General features: G+C 44.5%; 1 protein-coding gene across 1 annotated transcript; it reads right to left on the bottom strand.

The window, feature by feature from the left end:
* Positions 1–2,594: 2,594 nt before the first annotated feature.
* Positions 2,595–9,246, bottom strand: LOC110308635 (zinc finger protein with KRAB and SCAN domains 3-like). Its single transcript, XM_029468177.1, has 3 exons — positions 8,601–9,246; positions 6,714–6,870; positions 2,595–4,307 (listed from the first exon to the last, which is right to left on the bottom strand). Exons 1-3 carry the CDS (start codon positions 9,015–9,017, stop codon positions 3,355–3,357), a joined length of 1,527 nt encoding a protein of 508 aa, XP_029324037.1. The 5' UTR covers positions 9,018–9,246; the 3' UTR covers positions 2,595–3,354.
* Between the last annotated feature and the right edge of the window lie 8,989 nt (positions 9,247–18,235).

The raw sequence follows: 18,235 nt of genomic DNA, 5'->3' as shown, positions 1-18,235 counted from the left end.
AAAGAGAGGCCCATTGGTCTTGCAAACTTTATATGCCTCAGTACAGGGGAATGCCAGGGCCAAGAAGTGGGAGTGGGTGGGTAAGGGAGTGGTGGTGGTGGTGGTGGGGGGGGTATAGGAGACTTTTGGGATAGCATTGGAAATGTAAATGAAGAAAATACCTAACAAATAACATGTTTCCTCACATTTTTATTTTATTATTTCTACCTATATTTTTGGATATACCATGTTGTATGTATATATCTACAAGGGTATGTATTACCTCTTTGGTCATTTCTTTATAAAATATTTTCACAATGTCTCCTTAGGAGTTTTGATTTGATTGCTGTGATGAAACACCAAGACCAAAAGTAACTTGGGGAAGAAAGCATTAACTTAATCTTACAACTGTATTTCATCACCTAGGAAAGTCAGGGCAGGAACCTGAAGGCAGGAGCTGATGCAGAAGCCCATAGAGGAGTGTTGCTTTCTCGCTTACTCCCCATGGCTTGCTAAGCTTGCTTTTGAAAGATCCTGACAGAATGTAAAAGGACACAGAAGCCCTGAAATTGGCAAGATAGACATCAGTGTTAGCAGAACTAGCTTCACTGATTTAAAAACATAGAGGTGCACAATGCTCTGGCCAATCCTTGAACCTGTGTGTCTGCCAATGTTTTGACCGTTCCTTGACCCATGTGTGTGCCCACTGATGAAGCCCATTGCCAGGTGTTTTTAATATTGGTTGCTAAAAAAGAGTCAGAAAATCTCCCCAGCAATCACAGCCCGGCCAATCCTGAGTTGCTACACCTGCACCAGATTCTTTCCTTGTACCCCTCCCATACCCATTTCTTGAGACTAGACATTGTTTAGATCTGGAAATCCCCTACTCCCCCCTTCTCCTTTCTCCTCTGAGGGCCTATAAAAACTGGGACCTCTTTCCTCTCGAGGTCGACTCCTCTACCCCTGCGTGGGATACGAGTCGTCCCCAGAGCTCTGGCTTTCCCCAAATAAAGCCTCATGTGATTTTCAACAAGCTTGGTCTATCGTGAGTTCTTGGGTGTCCACTATTGTCCTGAGGCCTGAGCGAGGGGCTCCTCTTGGAGTCTTTCACTTTCTTATAAGACACAGGCCAACCTGTCCAGGGTGGTACCACACACAGTGAGCTGGGCCCCATCAGTCATTAATCAGAAAAATGCCCTACAGAGTTGCCTACAGCAATCTGGCAGAGGCATTTTCTCAATTGAGATTACCTCTTCCCAGATGGCTCTAGGTTATTTCAAGTTGACAAAAACTAAGCAGTGCAGTGAGGTTGGCTATTCTGTGGGTGGAGGGGACATTTCTCCTTAAGTAAGAAAAATAAAATCTGAATCAGAGCCAGTCTCGTGCTCATTTTGTTAACCCCATACTGAGGCAAAAGGGTTTGCTTGAATTTGTGCCAGCCTGGACTTCACTGTGTATGTGTATAGCTGGCCACTGTGAACTATGTAATGTCAAACGAACTCAGAGTCAAGCAAATGCACATGCTGGCAATAAGATGGAAGATTCAAAGCATTCCCTCTGTTCAGTGGTTCTCAGAGCCCTGTCCCAGACACTCTGCCCTTTCCTGGAAAGGTCAGCAAAGGATTCTAGGATGGCTTTTAGCTTCAACTGACTTTACTGAGTTGTGAGGCTATTTGCTTAAGTTTTGTTTTCTTTTCCTTACTTCTGAAAAGCAGATTCATGGTTTCTAGCAGATCCAGCTGCTACATCAGTAGTTCTCACCCTTTCTCATGCTGTAACCCTTTAATACAGTTCCTCCTGTTGTGGTGATTCCCCCCCCCACACACACACACACAATCATAAAATTATTTTAGGTGCTGCTTCAAAACTGTAAGTTTGCTACTTTTATGAGCTATAATGTAAAATTCTGATATGCAACCACTGTGAAGGGATTGAGACCCACTGTGCTAAAGTCTTCTCTTCCTCAGAACTGTTTTTTTCCACCTTTCAACATCAATCGAGATGTATCTGAACTGTCCCAGCTCTGCAGAGAAGAATCAATCTAACCTTTTCCCTCAGGCAACAGCAGGCCCAGCTAGATTTCTTCTTTATTTTGGCAAGGAATTTTTCTCTGCCTCTTCATTTACTAGAAAAAAAGAAATAGGAATCATAATTTCTCTCATAAGGTTGTGAGCATGTGCTTGTACAAACAAGAAGCAATGTGTGAATCCTCTGAAAATGCGCATTGATAGAGGAATGTGCATAAACACTGTTCTCTCAAACCTCTACTAGAAGTGCCTTCGCTAATGGTAAAGATTGTGTTAATAGGTTTCTTATAGCCTTGTGATGATTTTGCAACACCAATCAAAGATGCTGGAGATTGAATTCAGCAAGTTTCTGTCTTCTTTCTCCATTAAGAATTGAACACAGAAAACCTGGGAGTAGTAGTACCAGACTGTAATTCCAGTGTTTTATGGGATGGAGGCAGGAGCTCAGCTCCATAGTAAGTGATAGCGTGTAACAAATGAGTTGTGAGCTTAAATAAACCCCCACTCACCCACCCCAGGTTGCTTTTTGCCATAGTGGTTTTTTTTTTTCACAACAATAGAAACCCTAACTAAAAATTTTATCCCATGAAAATAAGATTGCTTTTTATTTGCATAACTGAAAACTTTCACAGTAAAAGGTTAAAAAAAAAACACCTAAGTATGTTCTAATGGAGGTTTTTAGGACAGGAATGTCTCCCTACATCTTCAGAAGTTGCTGGAGGCATTCTTCACCATATTCTCTATCCTCGTAAAGATATATGGAATCTCTCTACTCGAACTCTGTAACACTGTGTACTTAATATGAAAACTGTAGGGCTGCCTCAGACTCTAGAACCTTAGCCAGTTAGATGCAAACACAAATGGTCCAAGTTAGAACTTCTTCAGAAAGCTAGACCCAGATTTTCAGTGTTGAAGAATATTTCATCAGTCCCTGGAGTAAAGGTTTTCTAGCACCCATGCACAAGGCACAATAGGGGAGCTAAGACCGCAGGAATCTGACTAGACATAAAAGATTCAGATTGACAAACAAATAGTAAAGAAGGGACACTCCAAAATCCGGAACCATCCATTCAGGAGAAAACTGCTGGCTAAGAGTGACTGTTCTGGAAGTCCTTGTANATCCAAATGGTGGGAACACTTCAGTGCGATCTCATCCAGAGAACACCTCCATATCCTCAATTNGTAAGTCTCATTCCAGTTACTTTTTAAACAGGAAAGATAATCCACCTCAAACTATAACATCTAACGCTGGACAGTGTGTATTGGCCACACCCTCTCTTCTGCAGGTAGTGAGGGCTCCAGGTGTCTTCAGCTCACTGGCAAGTGCTCACCAACCCCAGCAGGTGTGCTACAGATCACTGTGAGACAATTTTTTCCCCACGTGGCTCCTCTGATGTTGAGCAAGGTATGAAGTTCGGGTAAAGCCCTTCCCGCATGCTTCACACTGGTAGGGTTTCTCACCCGTGTGGATTTTTTTATGTTCAAGAAGGCTTCTCCTCTGAGTGAAACTTCTTTCACACTCACTGCACTGGTAAGTCTCAGGAGCTTCAACATCTTCCCCCTGGCCTGCCACCGTACTCTGACCTTCCCAGGCCTCTCCCTGCAGAGGCTTTGGAGCAGTTTTATCACCATGGATCCGCTGATGTCTCAGGAGATGTGAGCTACGCCTAAAGGCTTTGCCACACAAGTTGCACTGGAATGGCTTCTCCCCAGTGTGAATTTTGTGATGTTCAAGGAGGCTGCAGCTCTGAGTGAAGGTTTTCCCACAGTCATCACACTCGTAGGGCTTTTCCCCAGTGTGGGTTCTCTGGTGCTTGATGAGGTTGGAGCTGTGACTGAAGACTTTGCCACATTCTTCACACTCATATGGCTTCTCACCAGTGTGAACTCTCTGATGAATGACAAGGGCAGAGCTCCCAATAAAGGTCTTCCCACAGTCTTCACATTCATAGGGCTTCTCTCCTGTGTGGATTCTTTTATGTGTTAGAAGACTACTACTTTGTGCAAAGGCTTTACTACATTGGTTACATTCAAAAGGTTTCTCTCCTGTGTGGATTCTTTTGTGTTTGGTCAAGCCTGAACTCTGAGCAAAGCTCTTCCCACATTCACGGCAATAGAACCGCCTGGTTCCTGTGGCACTCTTCTGTGTTGTCTGTAACTTGCTTTCCTGCTCACTGGCTTCTACACCTGTAGGAATGGGGACAGTGTCTTCACCCAGGAAGCACACTGTCTGCTCAGGCTTTTGTTCCCTGTATTCTTCAGCTCGAGGCAAGTCCCTGGTCTCAGGCTTCATTTCCAGCCCTGAAACACAATTGTCAGCAAGTGTTTATTATGCTTTGCAAGGAAGAAAGCTCTGAGAAACAGGGCAAGGAGCAAATGTTACAGAGCTCTCTGCATCCCAAGAACAAATATTTAAATGCAGGAATAAGTGCATGAATACATGGAACAACCGGGATGCTGGTGAGGAAAAAAACCTGATGGGAATCAGGATTAAATGGAAAAACAGGAAGTGTGGGGGAGGGGGAGGTAAGGACCAAGACCAGGATCCACAATGGCCAGCCAGTCAACACAAAAATCCCTAGAAACCATTTAATAAAACATGAAAGGTTTACTTGGTTTTTGTACCTTATAAGTCCTTTTCACTATCTAGAATAGTAGGATTCTGTATACCTCTTTTCTCTAGAGAGACTTTAGGCAGGCGTCTAAAGAAAAGGCGGGGGAGGGGCACTATGATGGGTGCATGGTCCCTAAGAACAGGAAGGCTGAGATGTAAGCCTAAGATTAGACAGGAAAGGTTGGACCAAAGCAACCCAAACAGCAAGGAAAAGTATTTCTGAGCCATGTTATGGGAAACTAGGGAAGTAAGGACCGCAGAAGTTCATGGCCAGTCAGCGTTATGCACTGGCCCCCTGCTCTTCTTATTCCAGGCAGAGACAGTGTTCCCTACAACAGCTGACAAGGGGGTTCTACGTTAAAGAATTCTGTGGCTTCTGATAAGCCACATTACCCTGTGTGACTTGTTACTCGCCTCTAAGGTCAGGGACTATAGTCAGCATCTAAGCTCACTTCTAGACTTCCGGATTCTGCTTGGTGGCCCAGCCTCCCATCCCTGCCAGTGCAGAATAGAAAGGGGGCAACATTTACTGAGCATTTATGTGAACAAACCCTAAGGATTGAATCTGCTTCATCTCATTTAAACTGACCAGAACACTGGGGCAGCGTAGAAATCAAAGTGACAGTCGGAAGGTTTTAAGAATTAAACAACCATCACTAACAGGCCTCCAGCGTGGTCATTCTGAAACCAGGCACACAGCAAACTGCTTCTGTGAGTCAGGTAGCTTCTAACACACAAAGGAAAAGACTTCGGGAGCAGACAGTGCCTGCCAGGTTTTTCTAAGGAAACTGGGATACCTGCCTTTCATCTCTACAGAGATCCCTCTGAGATGAATCTGCTCTTCCCACCCAGGTGAGAGAGTCAGTAGCCCCTAAAATGGCTAATCCCTCTAGGACCTGCATCTCATACTCTCAAACTGAGGTACATGCAAAGGCACATGCAAACTGTTTAAAGGGGCTCTTAAAGGGAGGTAAAGTGTCTAAAGATATTCCTCCACTTACACAAAACTCTAACCAGGTACTGTGCTACATGCCTGTAATCCAAGCACCCGAGAGTCTAAACAGTGAAGATCTCAGTTCATGTCACTACACGTATGACAGTAAGTATTATCACATGATATATAAATGGTCCAGAACATGAAAAGGCTTGGAAAAAAAGTTTCCAAATTTCCAAAGATTTACATTGTCAAACTCAAATTGAAGGCCCATTGAATTAGATTTTTTTTTTTTTAATGAAATAAAACCTGGGTCTTAGGTGAGAAAAAAAATCAGGAGAAAAAGTAAAAATATTATTATAACACCAAACACTGAGGACTTCAAGCAAGAAATGAAAGACTGAATGAATATGAAAATCCAGGTTATATAATCATCACACTAATACTCCAAAATGGCAGGCTATATCTGTCCTCTGCAACTCTAAGTCTTTGAGGGCAGAAGCCTGGTGTTTATGTCCTTCACTGAGAGTATACTTTATTATAATTTAAGATGACAAAATAAGGGTTTAGTGGTATCTTGGTGGCATAGTGCTTGCCTAGCATGGATGAAGCCCTCAGCAGGAACCCTAACATTGCCCCAAACAAACAAAACAAAACACTTAAACTAACATTATTACCAAAAAAAAAAAAATTAATTTGCATTTCCTGAATTGTACTTCAAAAAAACCACACACACAAACAAATAAACCACCATCAATAAAGGGCCAGAGCAAAGCACTGGGTTAAAAGGGTCGGAGAGCACAGAGAATCCTCCAAGGCAGCCAGAGAACAGAAAGGGCCTCTTAAGTGAACCCCAAATGAAGACTGGTGCTGCTAGGAAATGATGAGAAACTCTGAGTCTGGTGTAAAATTAGGAAGACGGTGGAGAACTGTAGAGAAAAATACTGTCTTACCCACCGTTCTATTGCTGTTCTATTGCTCTCTTAGCATGTGCAAGGCCCTGAATTGGCTAGCTCTCTCTCTCTCTCTCTCTCTCTCTCTCTCTCNCTCTCTCTCGCTCTCTCTCGCTCTCGCTCTCCCTCCCCCCCTCCTTTGCCATCACCCCCCCCACACACACACACACAAACAGAAACATACTCACTCACAAATATATGCTCACCTCTGGCCTGTAAGGGTGAACACTCCAAAGATTCCTGAGATTCATGCTTGAAGAGTGACTTCATTGCCTGGGAGTGGCTACTTTGTGAGTCCTGGGATGGTGTCACCACTGCCACCTTGCAGCAGAGAAGTTCTCGACTCCATTCCCCCGTTGAAACCTAAAAGTCATTCATTTACTTTTTATTATTCAATTGAACTTTCCCATCACACTTTGTCGGAGGACTCTATATTATCAGGCACTATTCTAAGAGCTTCATGAAAATGTTAACTCATGGAAATGCGGAGAGCCTGTGGACTTTGGAATTGTTTGGAATTTTGTAACTGGAAACTGAGGCCCAGTTTAAGTAGCTCGTCCTTGTCTTGTAGCTTATAAGTAGCAGTGCTGCAATGGGAGCTCAGACAGAGCAGTTGCAGAGCCTGTGGATTAACCATGGCTTTGCTTCCTTGTTCTGTCCCTCTGTCATTACGAAGCTGATGGGAAAATCTATGAAAATGTCAACATTTCTCTAAAAACAATAAGCATACTAACTTCCACCCAATGGGGTTTTTAAGAAACTAACAAATTCAATTGCAGCTTGTGAAGTCAAGTAACAGAGAACATGACAGACAGTGCATCCTCCTGAAAGTCTAGTTTCCTTGCAGACATTGATAGCAAACTGATGCTCAGAGTTTCCTACATCCTTTTCAGAGAGTAAAGTTCTAAGACTTGAATTGACTTCCCACTGTTACAGAGCTCAGGACAACTCCAAGTCTGGAACCTTGGTCTCCTGGCCACAAGGACACTGGGGGTTGCAGAAAAGAAATCCCCTAAAACAGGCCAGAGTGTGTTTATACATGTCAGTTCGTGTCGCCCTCAACCATAGCCAGAGATGATTTTCTATGCAGTCAGTGGCAGTTAATTCAGAGATTCATAACTGGCCCAAGAGCTGAGAATAAGTGACTATCCAGTACCCATCCTCAAATAGGACATCGACATCAACCCCTGACTCCTAGGGCTCAGTGAGCCTCGTGGAAGACAGGACAGAAAAATCATAAGAATTGGGGAATGGAGACGTGTAATTCAAAAGGCTACCTTCTGGGAAAGACATGGTCACTGACCCATAAACTCACTGACACTATGGTTACTGCACAGGATCAAGACAACACGATCAGTCAATGGGACAGCAAGCAGCACTCATGGAACTTGGTAGTTTGCAAAGGGAGGGTTGTATGAAGGGGAGAAGGGGACATGTGATGGCTGGAAGAAATTGAAGCTGAGCTGTTGGTGAATATGATGGAGACGCAGTGTTGATGTGTATGAAATTTCGAAAAAGGTTTTGTTTTGCTTTAGGTCAGAAGATAGAACACCCTGTTTTCTACCAAACTCTTAAACAAGGTATACAAGCATTTGGATAGAAAAAAACTCTTAGATTCTAGGCTCTAAGAAAACTGTAGAATTCCCCTCACTGTCAAAGGGAGAACTACATTTGTGTGTGTGTGTGTGTGTGTGTGTGTGTGTGTCATAAGCACCATATTACTGCCAGCAAGCCACTGCAGATGTTGTTTCATGTGACAAGCCAATAAAACACCTACAAAGTCATTTGTGCCTATTCCACTGCTCAAACCTGTCCTTGTGTCTTGCTCAACACACGAGTAAGAAGTACCTATGTAACCTTTCACTGCTCTGCTCGACACATTCTACCCCAGCCTCACTAGGACTGAGTTCTTCCACAATCCTTTTATTTTCCTTTATGCGATTAATTATCCTGAGGGGCCCAGGTCAGTNCGCTGGTTGCCTCAGGTTTCCAGCATAGACAGACTTTGCGGGCTCTAAGCAATGCNTTCCTTGGNTCTTGNTTGGTTTCTGACAGGCACAGGGCATGGGTCTAACTAAACCTGTTCCTTCTACCTGTGGAGGTGTGTCATCCAGCTGCCTGTCCAAGTACTCCAGCAGCGCCACCACCTCCTCCCCGCTGTCGGGGTGCTGCTCGCGCACCCAGGCCTGCAGCTCCCCTGGCAGGATGGTCAGGAACTGCTCCAGCACCAGCAGCTCCAGGATCTGCTCCTTGCTGTGCATGTCTGGCCGCAGCCACTGTCTGCAGAGCTCGCGGAGCCGGCTCAGCGCCTGCCGGGGCCCGGCTGCCTCTGGGTAGCGGAAAGCACGGAAGCGCTGGCGGGAGCGGTCAGGGCCAGGACTGCCCAGCCAACTGGTCTCCTCTGCCAAGGGGGAGATCTCTTCCTGTTCCACTTTCACCACTAGAAGCCCAGTGCCCTCTTCTGCAGATCGGGCGTTTAGGGCTGCGGACGTTCTGGGTTCTCTAGCCATTCTGTGCCAACTCAAGGCTCCTCTAGCTACAAGCTGTATCTGCAGAAGATTCTCCCAAGATGGGAATTCAGACTAGATCTATCTCCTCCCTCCCCTCGTGCTCCGGGACACCCAAAGGCACAGCTGCAGAGGTGTCACCTACAATCCTAGTCTTTACGGAACCTCTTCTGCACTCCACCCTAAACCCACAATAAATATTCTCAAGGGATGCTCGGGGCAAATAAACTACATTCAGACTCTGGTGGAACACAGGAAGCATTGTGGGAACCCAAGACACTTCCGGCGCCCTCTAGGATGCTCTTCTCTGTGGTTCTTTCCATGTTAACCCATTATTGTTGGGGAAAGGATTGTAGACTCTGGGTAACACAGGAGTATATGTTTAAGCAGAGGAAGTAAGTTATCCGGGACCTTTGGTTCTTTCTGATCTAAAGCTTGCCTTCATAATTGTCACAGTGCCGACTCGAAAATTCAGCTGGCAAGTAGACTTTGCAGAATGGGGAATGCAGGTGGGAAAAAGTAAGAAATTTGGTATGTCTTAGAAACCGTGAAAGAAGCAGGACACTCACTTGTCTGAAGGGGCCTGTCTGTCCCTGGTCCTGCCCTCTTCCTGCTGTTCCCTTTCCTCCCACTCCAGGCCAAACTACTTGAGAGAAGAATCCTCCAGATCCGGACTCAAGATCCTACTTCCCACCACTTCTTAAGACACTATAGGCAGTAAAGAGCCAGTATAGTCTACTATGGCACCTATCCAAATAACTAGAGATTTCCAGCTCTTCAGCAAAAAAGTTTGTGCATTGCAAGCATCCAAACTCCCTCTATGCACTTCCAGAAACTTTCTAGTCCCCAACCTCATAGACATTCCATTCCAACTTCATTTCTTCCTGTTTCTCTACAGCCCTGGCTGACACACTAACACAAAGGTTAGATGCAAGCACTCCCAAACCTGAGAAAGGTGAACTGTCATCGACTAAAAGAAACTCAATAGACCGATCTGCCGGGTGCCATGACAAACTTTACTTCGGCCATGACTAGAACCAAACAACTGTTGTGATGGGTGAGGTGGTGCAAGCTTCCTCCATCTGATATTCTTGCTGAGGCTGTTTCGAGGTTTAACTGGAATCTGATCTTCTTGTAGAATCCCATGGAAAGCTACCCAGTGCTATTCTAGGATCGAATGGTCAGAATGTCCTAGCTAAATTACCTAAGCTTTGTTGAAACTGCTTATTTGTTCAGGAAACCCCTCCAGCTAAGTCTTTATCTTAGCTGCCTATTTGTGTGGAATCTCTTTGTGGCTGTCTAACTGCTTGTCTTAAATTCGTTTAAAACTGCTTGCTTTGAACCGAGGGAGATGCCTTGATGAAGTCTCTGCACTCAAAAATCCCATGCTCTGGACACTGGGGGCCACACCCAGAGGCACTCCCAATACTGCTGGTGTGGTCCCAGCTGGCTGGAATAAAGACTTTGATTGTTTATACACTGTGTCTCAGTTACCATCTCTGGTAAGCTTCCCATAACATTGTAAAAGGATACAGCTAAGACATTGGAGAAAACTAGAACTCAGGAATACTAAGCAATTATTGGGAACTTAACTGTTAGAATGGTACTATGGTTTTTATAAGATTTATTTTTATTTATGTGTTTGTGTGAATACCATATGTGTGCTAGTGCTTGCAGAAACCAGACAAGGACGTCAGGTCCCCTGGACCTAGGGCTGCAGGCAGTTGTGACTTGAACTCGGGTCCTGTCATAGTTAGGGTTTCTACTGCTGTGCTAAACACCATGACCAAAAGCAACTTGGGAAGGAACGAAGTGATTTGGCTTACAAGTTCCCATCACAGACCATTATGAAGTCAGGGCAGGAAGTGAAACAGAATCCTTAGAGGAATGTTGCTTGCTGACTTGCTCCCTCGTTTATTTGAATTGCTCTCATGTATTTCCCAGGACTGCCTGTCCAGAGATGGCACCATGCACAGCGAGGGCTTCTTTCAACATCAATCATCAGTCAAGAAAATACCACAGATTGTCTACAGGCTGATCGGATAAGGGCATATTTTCAGCTGAGCTTCACTCTTCTTAGACAACTCTAGTTTTGTCAAGTTGTCCAAAAACAAAAACAACTAACCAACACAGGTCCTTCACAAGCAAATGTTCTCAACTGCTGAGACATCTTTCCTGTCTCTCTGTCAGTTTTTGTAGTTATTCATTAGAACTTTATATGGAAATACTTGTACAGATGGATGAGCCAATAGAATGTCTAAGATTTGCTAAAGCAAACTTAAGGGGGGAAAAAAAGAAGGTACCATAAAATAACACAAACGTGATATTTGTTGAAGCTGGGTGAGAGGCATATGGAGATCCATTGTAATGTTCTTTGTACAGTTATCAAAATTTTTTTAAAAAATTTTAAAAAACCACTTCCATAGCAATTTTCTTTTTAATTAAGCAAGATCCTGCCTTACTTCATTAGTGAGTAATTCAGTCCAAAAGCTACTAAGTAGGGCTAAAAAGAGATGGGAAAGGAGATGGCAGCTCAGACCAGAGTGAGGCCCCATTCTGGTTTAAGCTGTTGTGATATGTATTAATCTTGTCCATTTGAGTGGATTTGGAAAATCCATACACCTTCTATACTCTGGTCACAAAAGCTATAACCCCACAAACAGAACATCATCTTGATGGATTCATTATAGGGTGGCATAGCTGGGGTGGGGGTGAAGAAGAAGAGGCAGAGCCTAACTGGAGGAGTGGGTCTTTGATGCTTTGCCCTTAGGGGCTATCACTTTCTCTGGCTCCTTCATGTATTCCCTTTCTCTGCTTCCTAGAAATCTAAAATGCGCAGAGCCCCTGACTCCTCTGATGACCACCGTCCCTTTCCTGCAACAATGGACTGAAATCCACCTAAAAACCATGAACGAAATAAGTCTTTCCTTCCAATATCAGGGATATTGTCACAGTATCACACAATTAACTAATATACAAGACATATTAGTTGCTTTCTCATAGCTGTGATAAGTACCTGACAAGAAGCAACTTAAGAAAGTTACATCTAGGCTCTCAGTGTGAGGGTACCACCATCCATCATGGCAGGAGCATGGCAGCAGAAGTGGCATGAAGCTACTTGGTCCTGTCTACATCCTAGCATATCAGGAGGCAGGGAAAGAGGAAGCCTGGTATTCATCTGGCTCTCCTTTTCTTTAGTCTGTGATTCCAGCCTATGTGACAGTGCCACCACCCACATCACCGTGCTTCTTCTTCCCTCAGACAGTCCTCCCTGGAGACGCCAACACAGACACATTCAAAGGTGTCCTGGTTAGTACCACAAGTTGTTTATTCATTTGGGAGGTAGGTGTGGATGCATACCCTTGAGCACATGATCCTGACTGTGGAGGCCACAGAAAATCCTTGGATTTCAAACACCATTGCTCTGAAGTTCACCATGTAGCCTAGGCTAGCTGGCCAGTGAGCCTGGGTGATTCACCTATCTCAACCTCCTCTGCACTAAGACTACAAGATTTTTTATACCAGTTTGTGGGGAAGTGGACAATGAAAGGTAGCCTGGTCCTCGATTGAGCTAAGGCTAGAAGCCCCAGAGACCCTGAAAGGATGGTATGAACTTTGCCTGTCCCCGGGCACCAGGCTCCTGTCATGAGCCACAGCCCCCCCCCCCCAATAGATTTGTAGCCACCAGTCACATAAGGACACCACCCCAAGCCCCTCCACATGTAGATAAGGGAAAGGACATGACCTGTCGTCACATAGGCTCAAGACAGAGATGGCTATTCTAATAAGCTTTGCCAATAAGCTTTCCTTCCCAGACATTCCTCTCTGCAAAAGGTATTTAATTAATCTCAGGCTCACACTGAGAAGTGGGGTATGGTTTTCCACATCTACTTTCCACCATGGCAATAAATGATTTGGAACCACATTCTGTCTCTTTTCATCAGAATCTGTTGTGGGGAGCCATGGAGAAGGCCTTCGCCTACAGAGCTGAGCTGCTGTCTAATCTCCTGTAGAAGGCCTCTCTGCACTCCCAGTCACAACTGCCACCAAGCCCAAGCCTGCTGCCATCAAGCCAAGGACAATCACCTTGTGACCAGCTTCGAAACCCCCCTTCCCCCCCCCACCCCCCACCCCCCTCCTGGTCCTGGGCTAGATGAGCCCATGGTTCCCGGATTCTGTTCTCAGCTCTTCCACGACTTTCAGCAGCACTTGGGTGTCCAAGAGCTTGGGAACTCCATGATCCCAGCCTCTTCTCAGGCCCAGAGACCCCTGGAACCGTGCCTCAGACTCTGCTTTCCCACCCCTGAGCAGTACCCTGGGGCTTCCCTACAGCCCAGCACCCACCACAACAGCGTGGGGTAAGTGCAGCCAAACTCCCCAAGTCCCACCTCATCAAGCTATGGAGCCCTGTGGCAGAGTGGATGCAGAGACCCAACCCTACACCAGTTTTGGAAATCAAACTCAAGTCCTCATCTTTCACAGCAAGCATGTTGCTGAGTGAGCAATGCTGACATCACACACACAAACACACACACACACTTTAATCCAATAAATTAATTACCACACCAGTCACATCATTTGAGAACTGAGTCCAATTGTGGGTTGTGTGAAGATAATTAATCAAATAAGTAAGTATACTAAAGATATTAGAATATTTTACTCTATTGGGGTGATAAATATTGAAAACATTTACAATGCATCCTGTAGTATTAGATTGAAAGTTGAGATGTCAGTGTAAACCAAGGTCTCATTATCTATAGTTCCCTACAGAAACTGGTATCCAGATATGCTATACTGGGAAACCAAATAGAGTAGGCGCCTCCATCAGATCCCTTGTATGCTAGCTTGTAAAGGCACATTCTTGATTAATGAGTGATGTAGGAAGGCCTGTACCACTACAGCCAGTATCATCCTGAGGTGGTGGCCCCAGGTTGTATAAAAATACAAGCCAAGGGAGCCATGAGGAACTGTTAGACCTAGTGGGGAAACCCCCACCCCATTCCCGATTCGGCATGCACCCAAAAAATCACGAAGGACCATCTCTTGCTGTAATTACATGAGGACGTTTAATTACGGAGCTCCGGTCCGACATGCATCTCACACAGGAGATAATGGATGTCGGCCACGAGGCTCGAAAGCTAGGAGTTTTTATGGAGTAAGGGGCTTAGGGGTGTGGAATTCAGCATAGCGACACACTATTGGCTTATTCAAACATTAACAGAAGGATTACAGAGCAACAGGACTTTGTTCCTGTGGGCTGGGGGCTTATCTTTGTTCACATAGCAACCAGTTGATGTATGACTTTTACCTGGCGCCAAGGGGCAATAGACAGAGGGGGAGGTTCCGGCCAAATGGTGGGGACTCAGACAAGATAGCCTTGCCTGCGTCCTTGAATTCTTTTCATCTTCACAGTTAAGATGTTCTTAGGAATGCCTTAACAACAGCCCTGCCCTGGCAGGCCTGGGGGCTGTTCTGCTTTGTTCTCAGTCCCAGGCCTGGGCAGTGGGCTCTTAAACAACTCACAATTTACAATATTTTACCTTCCTTCAGAACAAGCCAGTCAGCAGTGTCCGTCCATGCTCTCTGCTCTAGTTTCTGACACTGGGTTCCTGACTTCACTTCCCAAGTTACTATTTGTTATATTTTTATCACAACGTAGGAAGTAAAGTAAGACACCAAATACAAAAGGCATATGACATGAACAGACACACACACACACACATGCACACAGCACACTGAAAACAGGAATCTTCCAGGGACAAGACGTTCAGGAGCTAACGTATCCAGGAATGACTAGGATCCATATATCTCAGTCCTTCCCTACTCTTAACTCTCTTGCTCTTCCTAAACCAAGAAGAAAGGCACCCTCGAGGCTTGAGTCTGTGAGTCTGTACAGCACAACAAGATCTCTTCCAAATGTGCTGTCTCTGGAGCTGTGGAGAGATTGCTCACTGTGCATGTGCTGTTCTACTGAAAGTATAATGTAAAAACAAAATTCTAGGCCTTTAGGCCCAGGCTTGGGAATGTGACCTCTGTGACTCATTGCTCCAAGGTATGCTAATCATAAAACAGATAGCGACATTCCTCTACCCACCCGCTTCCTGGGTTCAAAGAGTGTTCATTCAAAGAAAGTCACCTGGACCATTGCCGGAACCAGCTATGCAAATGTGCTATTGTTAGGGGCTCTTAGAAACTGTCTTGAGAGATAACCTGCACAATTACCAGGTATTCCNTGTGACTCTTGTGACTTTGCACTTCCTTGGGACTCTTAACTGGTATCTTTGGTATTTTCCAACAACGCCCTCCCCACTTCCTTGAGTTGTGGTTTCTTCCTTTAAATACCTCCTTACCCAGCTGCTGGAGCGCCAGGGTCCTCTACCCCTGTGTGGTGTTTGACCGTGGGCCCGAGAGAGCTCTTGAATAAAAATCCTCTTGCAGTTTGCAGCGAGACCATTTCTTGTGGGTGATTTGGAGTGTTGCCTATCCTGAGTCAGAACGTGGGGGAGTCCTCATGTGGGTCTTTCACTACCTGAAGACCTGAGTTAGATTACCAGTACCCACATCAGGCAGTCATAACCACCTGTAACTCAAGCTCCAAATAATCCAACGCCCCTGATTTCTGCAGGCATCTGCATGGAAGTATTTACACATACCTACACAAAGACACATAATTAATTTAAAAATAAAATCCTTCTAAAGAATATCCTGGGTTTTTTTTCACCCACCCCTTAAAGGAAATCATCTATTACAATGAGAATTTACTGGCCCCCATCTGTTGAGTGTAACTTTAAAATCATGCTACCAGGGTGCTCAGCCCAAGCTCTGACCTCTCTCAGTTCCCTTTGCTCCATCCAGCTTAGCCCAGGATCTGTCTCAACCATCCCCCAACCCGTAAAGCCTGGAGGGAGCTGCTGTCTGTACTCCATAGGCTCTCTCTCTCTCTCTCTCTCTCTCTCTCTCTCTCTCTCTCTCTCTCTCTCTCTCTCTCCTTCTCTCTCGTTCCTCCCAGCTATCTTTGCCAAACTGCCAGCTACCATCCTGGCTTCTCTTTCTCTGCCCACCTTTGTTCCACAGATGAAAATACGAAGACAGCTTTATTATTTTAGAACTTGCCAGATAATATAATCATTGGACACAGAATCTCTTGCCCTAACCTTATCAGCTAGGCTACAGCAGCTAGCCTCTGCTAGTGGTGGAGGCGATCAGTTCTAGCTTCCCCAAGATCTTACATAGTTGTATGGTTATTCTCCTTTCAAAGTCTGGCAGAAAAAGCTCCTTCTCTTTCCTCAAGTCTCTCTTTCTTCCTAGGACCTGGAAGTCCCACTTACACCACTTGCCCAGCAATTGGCACCTGCCTTCTTTAACGACTAAGTCGAAAAAAAAAAAAAAAAAAAAAAAAAAACAATTAAGAAACCAGACCTTACTATCAGCACCTCCCCCCAAAAGACCTTAACAGGGGAGCAGAGAGGAGCATAACAAAAGCTGGTTATAGAAACTCTAAGAACAATGTGTCTATTTGAGAAAGGAAAATTAGTTACAGTTGCAGCGCTTGGGAAGGACAAGTAGGAAAACCAGGAGTTCACCCTCATCCATGTTGCATACAGCCTGGGCTACAGGAATCTTTGTCTCAAACAAAACAACACCAAACAAATTTCTCAAGGACAATCTTCACATTCTCATCCAGTAAGTTAGGTAAGATGGTCTTAACCCTACTTGCAAAGCAGTAAATGCTGCACAGAGAGTCTGATGGTTGCTCAAAGTCATGTGGATGAGCCAGAATGCAAATGTGTTTTCTGCATGGTTTTAACCACTGTACAGACATAATCCCCATTTGATGTTTGGCAACCTCATGTACTAAACATTACTCCATATCAACTCTTTCTCATTTTTGCAAATGATTCTCATTAGTAAATGTGTTAATTGAAGAAAAGTAAAATATTGCCTTTATAGTGCTTTGTGTGCAAAGATCATTAAATATAATCTAGAAAAGCAGACTAAAGCAATTTGGAAGGGAACTTAATTTCAGCTTACCCTTGCTGTTAATTTGTTCTTTAATTTGCTTGTTAGGAATTTCTTAATGCATACATACTGGGATAAGCTGATATTAAGTGCCTGCTGATTCAACACTGTAATACCACAAGCACAATCTGTCAAGATTACCCTGAATTATATCACAAGTCAATCAGATGAATGTGTAGGACACTTTACAAAATGGTCACACAGGACTCTTCAACGTTATGACAGGAAAAAAGTTTAGTCTTATTTTTTGGATTGCTATAACTAAATACTTTACACTGAATGGCTTATAGACAACAGCAATATATTCCTTTTGGTTCTGGAACCTGAGAAGCCACCAGTGAGGGCACCATCTAGCTATGGAAGGAGCAAGGCAGCTCTCTGAAACTTCTTTTAAATCAACACTGATTCCAACCATGAAGGCTAAGCCCTCATTCTAATAACTTCCAAAAGGCCCCACCTCCTAACACCAATACATTGGTGATAAGACTTCAACATGTAAATTTGAAAGAACAAATATTCGGGCCATATACAGAAGTACAGGCAGAGAAACCGTTATCGACTTATTTTATGTGCATAGGTTTTTGGCTACATGTATACTTGTGTACCAAGTGCAAAGCTGATGCCCACAGAGGTCAGGAAGAGGCACTGGGTTCACTGGAATGGGATGACAGACCTCTGTGAGGCACCACGTAAGTGCTGGGAACTGAACCCCAGTTATCTGGTAGAATAACCAGTGCTTTTAAACACTGAACCACTCTCCAGCCCCCGAGTCTAGATTTTTAAAATATTTTTTTCAAATGAAAAATATTATTAGGACATTATGTTCTGTCCCATCTTTTTGTTTAGGAGTCCTAGTGTCAGAGCCGAGTGTGGTAACATGCTTATAATCCAAACAGTTGAGAGGTAGAAGTTGGAGGATCAGGAATTCAAGGTCAGCATTGGCTACCTAGAGAATGTGAAGTCAGTCTGGATTACCTGAGACTTTAGACATCTCAACAACAACAACAAAGCAAAACCAGAGGGCTGAAGAAATGGCTCAGCAGTTAAGAGTACTTGATGCTCTTCTGAAAAACCTGAGTTTGGCTCCAGCACCCACATCAGGCAAGTTACAACTACCTGTAACTGCAGTTATTGGGACTCCAACATTCTCTTCTGTATATACTGAAAGACTCCAAAACTCCCAAAGGGAGGCACTTACTCAA

This window comes from Mus caroli, chromosome 13 (genome assembly GCF_900094665.2).
Source record: "Mus caroli chromosome 13, CAROLI_EIJ_v1.1, whole genome shotgun sequence".
Lineage (NCBI taxonomy): Eukaryota > Metazoa > Chordata > Mammalia > Rodentia > Muridae > Mus > Mus caroli.
This window is presented reverse-complemented; position numbering and strand designations above follow the sequence as displayed.